This window comes from Jaculus jaculus, chromosome 2 (genome assembly GCF_020740685.1).
Source record: "Jaculus jaculus isolate mJacJac1 chromosome 2, mJacJac1.mat.Y.cur, whole genome shotgun sequence".
Classification (NCBI taxonomy): Eukaryota; Metazoa; Chordata; class Mammalia; order Rodentia; family Dipodidae; genus Jaculus; species Jaculus jaculus.
This window is the reverse complement of record NC_059103.1, coordinates 9,774,103-9,780,838: the sequence shown is the minus strand read 5'-3', so window position 1 is coordinate 9,780,838 and position 6,736 is coordinate 9,774,103. Positions and strand designations below refer to the sequence as shown.

The 6,736-nt window shown below is 52.3% G+C and overlaps 1 protein-coding gene and 1 pseudogene across 1 annotated transcript; one reads left to right on the top strand and one right to left on the bottom strand.

Moving 5' to 3' along the window:
- LOC123458585 lies at nt 1-476 on the top strand (annotated as a pseudogene).
- Nucleotides 477-3,064: 2,588 nt separating this feature from the next.
- On the bottom strand, nt 3,065-5,996 carry Epo (erythropoietin; the record flags this gene model as incomplete). The annotated part of the gene is made up of 4 exons (XM_004666302.2): nt 3,065-3,759; nt 4,684-4,863; nt 5,109-5,195; nt 5,850-5,996. Coding segments are annotated over 4 exons (573 nt in total), but the record flags the coding sequence as incomplete, so codon positions are not given.
- Between the last annotated feature and the right edge of the window lie 740 nt (nt 5,997-6,736).

The window sequence follows — 6,736 nt, the reverse complement described above, 5'->3', positions numbered from 1 at the left end:
ATGAGCAAGCGCCTCGGTCTCAGGAAAAGGAGAAGGAATGGCAATGAAGAGGACACCCACCTTCCCCCCCTGACCAAGAGCAGTAGTCGAAGCCCTGTCTTTCAGGAGTCCTGAGACACCGAGTCTTCCAGCAGTGATGGTGGGGGAGCAGCAGCAGCAGCAGCAGCAACATCAGCAGCCCGGACAGGGCCAGCGGGCCAGAGGGCAGCTTGAGCCAGGTCATCCCCGGATCCAGCCCAGCACTCCCCAGCCGGTGCCCGAGCAGTCTGCGCTGTGCCAAGGCCCGTACTTCTGCATCAATCAGACCCTGAAGGAGGCCCACTTTCACAGCCTCCAGCACCGAGGACGGCCCCCGACATGATGCCGGCAGCTTCTTGCCTTCTGTGAAGGGACAGCACTGTGCAGATCCTGAATCTCGACTTACGATTGGTTTTTAAACATTGCACACAAAAATGCCTGTTGGCTTCCAGTCTATATTTGAAATAACAGGCTGACAGGCAGTTGTTTACTTGTGGTTTGGCTGCACTATTGCAGTTTCAAAGGGGCTTTGGGGCAATTTTTTATAGATTCTTAGCAGGGAGGGCATCAGATCCATGTCAAGGTAGCGTATGGCTGTGGAGGTCTCATCTGTGTGTGGCATCCATAGTGTGTCTGGTGCAGACTGATTTCCCAGTCTGTTAATTAGAAATTCTACTTTCTGTAAAAGGGCCTTTTAAAAATATGGAATTGTCAATCTTTTTTAACTCAATAAACTAGTAAAAAGTAACTAGTTTCCATGAAAAAAAAAAAAAAGAAAAAAGAAAAAAGAAAAACGAGGGCTCAGTTAGTAGACAGCCTGCCTCGAATGCACAGATCCCTGGGTTCCACCTCCAGCCCTGCCTCAGCTGGGAATGGTGACCCGTGGCTGTAATCTCAGCGCTCACGAGGTGGAGGCAAGAGGATCAGGGGTTCAAGATCATCCTCAGCTACATCTGGGGGTCCAGACAAGCCTGGGCTATGTGAGTCTATCTCTAAACAATGAGAGGGTCGGGAGATGGGTTAATGATTAAGAGCACTTGCTTGCAGAGCCTGCCTTCCTAAATTCAACTCCCCAACACCTACATAAAACCTGGTTACAAAGTGGCACATGCATCTGTGATTGTAACACACCTATGACAAGGCAAAGTAGAGCCAAGAGGACCCCACCCTGTGTCAAAGAAGGTGCTGCAGACACCTCAAAGATGTCTTTTGACCTCCACATGTGCACTGTGATACACACACACACACACACACACACACACACAAGTTAAATAAGAAAACAAACAGAGCCAGGCATGGTGGCGCACGCCTTTAATCCCAGCACTTGAGAAGCAGAGGTAGGAGGATCGCCATGAGTTCACGACCATCCTGTGACTACATAGTGAATTTCAGGCCAGCCTGGGCTACAGTGAGACCCTATCTTAAAACCAAAAACCAAAAAAAGAAAACAAAACTATGAAATAAAACAAAACAAAAAAACACAGCCAGGTGCAGTTGTACACATCTTTAATCCCAGCACTCAGGAAGCTAAGGTAGGAGGACTACCATGAGTTTGAGGCCAGCCTGGGCTCCAGAGTGAGTTCCAGATCAGCGTGGGTTACCGCAAAACAACAACAAAATCAACAAACACAACATTAATTAGCTCTAACTTCGCCAGTCTACAAAGGCAAGCTCCCCTCTCTGATTCAGCGCAGAGGAGCGGGAATCAGGGCCTGTGTGACAATCACAATGTGGCTTTGGACTGAAACGTGCAGATAGAAGAGCCATAAGGAGCAGACTGCTGTGGGTTTCCCTAACCCCTTCCAAAGCTCCTGAAGAGGGCATTGTAGCCCCGATCTTGGTTGGCCACCGCAGAAATTCTCTTGGGTCCTCCCATTTGCTGACTCCTCCCATCTTAAACACACACACACACACACACACACACACACACACATGCACGCACACATGCACACGCACGTCTAACAAATTTAGCCAATTTTCTCCACACCCTCCCAATCTGCATGTAATTTCTCTTCTTTCTTTTCTTTTCTTTCTTTCGTTTTTTTTTTTTTTTTTTTTTTTTCTGTAGCAGATTGCAAAAGGTTCTCTCTCATGCATAGATGCCGGGCTGCAGGCTGAGTTTTCTGTTTTTCTTTTAAAAGCAGAACGGCTACTAGCCACATATAGTGTAAAGGCGGAGGTGGGCCTCCCTGCGCTGTTCTGTGATATCTCTTTTGGTGGTTTTGTACGCCTCTCCTGAGCACCCTTTTGCAGGTGAAGTGTTCCTTCTGGGAAGGAATTCATGGAACCAACTGGAATCACCCTTCTCCCTGGGCAGGTTGGATCCACCACACCTCTCTCTGCTGGTCCTTCTGTGGACAATCCCCAGGCCATGAAAGAGGGTGGCTGGATTCAGACAGTGTTGGCGTGCCCGAACTGAGGCTGGAGCTATGGCATGAACCCCAGGGATATGATAAAGGTCTGTTATCCAGGGTTGGCAGCAGCCACCAACCCCCCCAAAAGGGACCCTACCTCTTGGCTCTGGTTGTTTTCTCAGTGATAACCTCGGCTTACTTCAGGATTGCTCCTGGCGGGTTGGCAGCTGCCCACTGAGGCACAGCCTTGAATGGGGCCTCCGTATTGACCAGCGTGGGCAGGCATTGTTGGCCTTAGGCCCAGTGGGGTCAAGAGGTCAGGCAGGCCATGCGAGGCAGCACGTAGGGCCCAACCCCCTCCACCTCTGTTTTCCTTGATCTGTTGCCTTGCTGCTAAGTTGGGGGGTAGAGCCAGGGAAGTTGGGGGGGGCTCACAAGAAGACAGACAAGTCAAGGGCAGTGTGGGTGAGTTTTAGCTCTTGCCAGTGGTATTTAAAAAAATACATAAAACTTGGATCCCCTCCCCTCATAAGAGCAGACTCAGTCTTTCCTCCACCGTCATAGCTCCTCCACCATGCCCATGGCACAGAGGGCGCTTGCTGGCACAGAAGTCGCCCCAAGACCTGGAGAATCCATCCACATTTTGTAGGTACAAAAAAAAAAAAAAAAAAAAAAAAAAAGGGAGGCCTGGTTCCTAAAGCTTGTCTTGATGTCACAGTTCTGCAGGGCAGCAAGTCAGTTTTGATGTCTCTGTCCCTGAATTTAAAGCTGGTCTCTGGGGGCCGAGGATGTAGCTTGGTGGGCAGAGTGCTTGTCTAGAATGCGTGACATCTTGGGTTCCATCCCAGCATGGTATAAACCAGGCATGGTGGTATATGACTGGCATCCCACCACCTGGGCAACTAGAAGCAGGAAGATCAGAAGTTCAAGATTATTCTCAGCTATATAGTGAGTTCAAGGCCAGCCTGGGCCACATAAGATCCATTCTCAAAACAGCTGCTTCTTTGAACTTCTCCTGCTCTGGGGCCTTTTAGACTTCAAAATGAAGCTCTGGGCACTTTCTCTGGTGCCCAGCATGTCACTTCTGGCACTGGAGTGTCCGTGGGACAGGCTGGTGAAGAAGAGGTAACAGCCCCTTGAGGGGGGGTTGGGAGTGGTGGAGAGTTGGCATAACACAGGCAGTGATGGTAAGCGAGCAGGTGGGTGTGCCTAGGTGGCACATGCCAGGTCACCTGTCCCCTCTCCTGCAGGCCTCCCCAGCATACAGCTTCAGTTTCCCCCGGAGGAAATTGGAGTAGGCACGGAAGAGTTTACAGAAAGAATCAACGGTGAAGGTTCGGAGCGGAGCGGACGAGGCTGCTGCATCTGGAGGTGAGCTGGCTTCCTTCTGCCAACAGGGAATAAAACAGGAAGGTCACCCCAGTGCCAGGGACACGGGGTGACAATGGGATCAAGGACAGAAGGGGAGGATGAGAAGAGTTGCCAGTATTCCTTAGCAGAATACTTCCTCCAGCCCATAGAAATGGCAGGTTGGGGGGTTGGAGAGATGGCTCAGCAGTTAAGCCACTTGCCTGCAAAGCCTGACAACTCAAGTTCGATTCCCCAGTAGCCATGTAAAGCCAGTTGCACAAGATGAATCGTGTGTCTGCAATTCATTTGCAGTGACTGGAGGCCCTGGCACACTTATTCTCTTTCTCTGTCTCTTCCTCTCTCTCTCTTAAATATTTTTTATAAAACAGCATACAAGCCACTGGAGAGAAAGCCCCATGGTGTTTCCATACCAGCGTAAGAACCTGAGTCTGGATCCCAGAACCCACACATAATGCCAAGCATGGTAAAGCACCCTGGCAATCCCAGCACTGGGAAGACAGATGCAGGGAGATCTCTTGGGCTTACTGGCTGGCTAGTCTGGCTAAATTGGGGAGCTTTAGGTTCAGCAAGAGACCCTGTCTCAAAGAATAAGGTGGAGGACTAGAGAGATGGCTCAGTGGTTAAGGTGCTTGTTTGTAAGCCTGATGGCCCAGGTTCAAATCTCTAGTATGTGCATAGGGCCAGATGCACAAGGTGGTGCATGCATCTGGAGTTCATTTGCAGTGGCAGAAGACCATGGCACATACATTCTCCTCTCTCTCTCACCCTTGCACTCCATGCTTGCAAAAAATGATAAAAAAATTTAAAAACAGCATATGTACATGAATAGATATACACACATACATGCACAACACAAATGCGCGCACGCACGCACACACACACACACATACACACACATGCAAAAAAATGACATGTCCACTCCTGGACACCTCCTACTCACCTGGGCTCCCAACACTCGGAGCAAGGAGGTAAGGCTACGCAGGCCGCTGATGGCTCTATCCACATACAGCTGAAGGGTCTCTAGAGGCTGGGAGGAATTGGCCAGGAGGGCCTGGCCCCTCAGGATGGCTTCTGAGAGCAGGGCTAGACCTTGCCAGACTTCTATAGCCTGATCTCCCACCTTGAAGGAGCAAAAGAAAAAAATCTTGATTCAGCCAGCTCAAGACATCTTCCTCCCTCTCAATAGCCCAGGCACCAAGCAGAATGGATGGGAGACAGGTGATCTGATTTGTTGGGTGAATAAATGATGTTTATCATACTCCATACATCTCCAGCATTTCCTCTTCCACACCATCAGGGTCCCAATATGGGATCAACCTCCCTCCTCCCAATAGCCCCGAGGATGAAAAACCAAAATGAACTCACCTCCATCCTCTTCCAAGCATGGAAGTTGACCTTGGTATCTGGGACTGTAATGTTCTCAATCAGGCGGGGACCTTGGGCACAGCCCATCTGGAACACACAACCCCAGGTCAGGGTCCCTCAAGACCTTTCTTTCGTCCCCAGAGAGCCACAAGACACTCTGGTATAGCCCCTTACCTAGCTCCCAGGCATAATTTGGGAATCTATCATTCATTCCTTCTATTTTTTTAGAGACAGGGTCTCATGTAGCTTAGCCTGACCTCAAACTTGTTATGTAGCCTTGAGCTTTTATTTTATTTTATTTGTGAGAGGGGAGAGAGAGAGGGGGGGGGGAGGGAGGGAGAGAGGGAGGGAGGGAGGGAGAGAGAGAGAGAGAGAGAGAATAGGCACGCCAGGGGCTCAGCCACTGCAACTGAACTGCAGACGCAGGCTTACGGTCCTGGGGAATCGAACCTGGTTCCTTTGGCTTTGCAGGCAATGCCTTAAATGCCTCTTCTGCCTCTGCCTTTCAAGTGCCGGCATGTACCAGCATACTTGGCTTCTACAATGCTGGGGGTGGAACCCATGGCTTCATGCGTGCAACACAGCCCTCTACCAGCTGAGCTACGTCCTGGGAGCCGGGAGCCGGGAAGGTGTCTGACTCCCCATCTTGACCCTCACAGAAGCAGGAGGAAGGATACCCCAAGAGCCATTCTTGTGTGTGTGCATGTCGGGGGGGGAGCGGGGGATGGGGGGGGGTCTCACAGTGACATTCTCGGCCTCCTTGGCCTCCAGGATGTATCTCTCCAGGACGCGACTGTCACAAATGAGGCGCGCAGGAGCGCACAGGACTGGGAGGCCCAGAGGCAGCAGCAGCGCGGACAGCAGGACCCGCAGGGCGGGACGTTCTAGAAGAAAGGCACGCTGGGTGTGAGGCGGGGTTGGGGAGGGGGCCGTGGGTTTGGAGGGGGCAGGTTCGCTCACTGGAGTTCCTCTGCCCCCACCTAGTGCTTGCTGACCCCAGCCTTGCGATGACCGCTCAGGCGCTGCCCGAGTCGCCTTCATTCAATCTCGCGGCGCGGCACACCCCACCCCCAAGCGACCGGCATCCACCGCTCGGGCCAAACTTCAATCCCAGCGCGGCGACAGAGGCTTCCCGCGGCCACCGAGCCTGCCCGCGCCTCCTGGACCCAGGTGCTCACTTAGCCACTTCCTCCCCACCCACACAAGCGGCACCCCTTCTCCCAGATCATCCCCCCCACCCCCGCAAACCTTGTCCTCTGCTTTAGATGCATGTTTGTTTGTTTTTTTCCCGGCCATTCACAGGCACTTCCCAAACTCTGTCCGCACGTGGAGGCTGCCCCACCCCCCTCTCTCTTCCCGGATCCTTGAACCCAGTCACCTCGGAGCCAATAGTCCCGGGGGAGAGGAGGGGTGTTAAAGCCTTCCTCAAACAGGAGCCTCCCCTGCAAGTCACAAACACCACCCCCCTTCCCCAGCCCGAGGGTACTCACTGTGCGCCCCCATCTCCGCGCCTAGGTTGGTCCAGGGCCCCTCAGCGCCCAGGGGCTCTGCTGGCGCCCACGACTTGAACCCTCATCCTGGGGAAGTTTTCTGGAGTAGGCTTACCCCCCACACACACACGAGTCTAG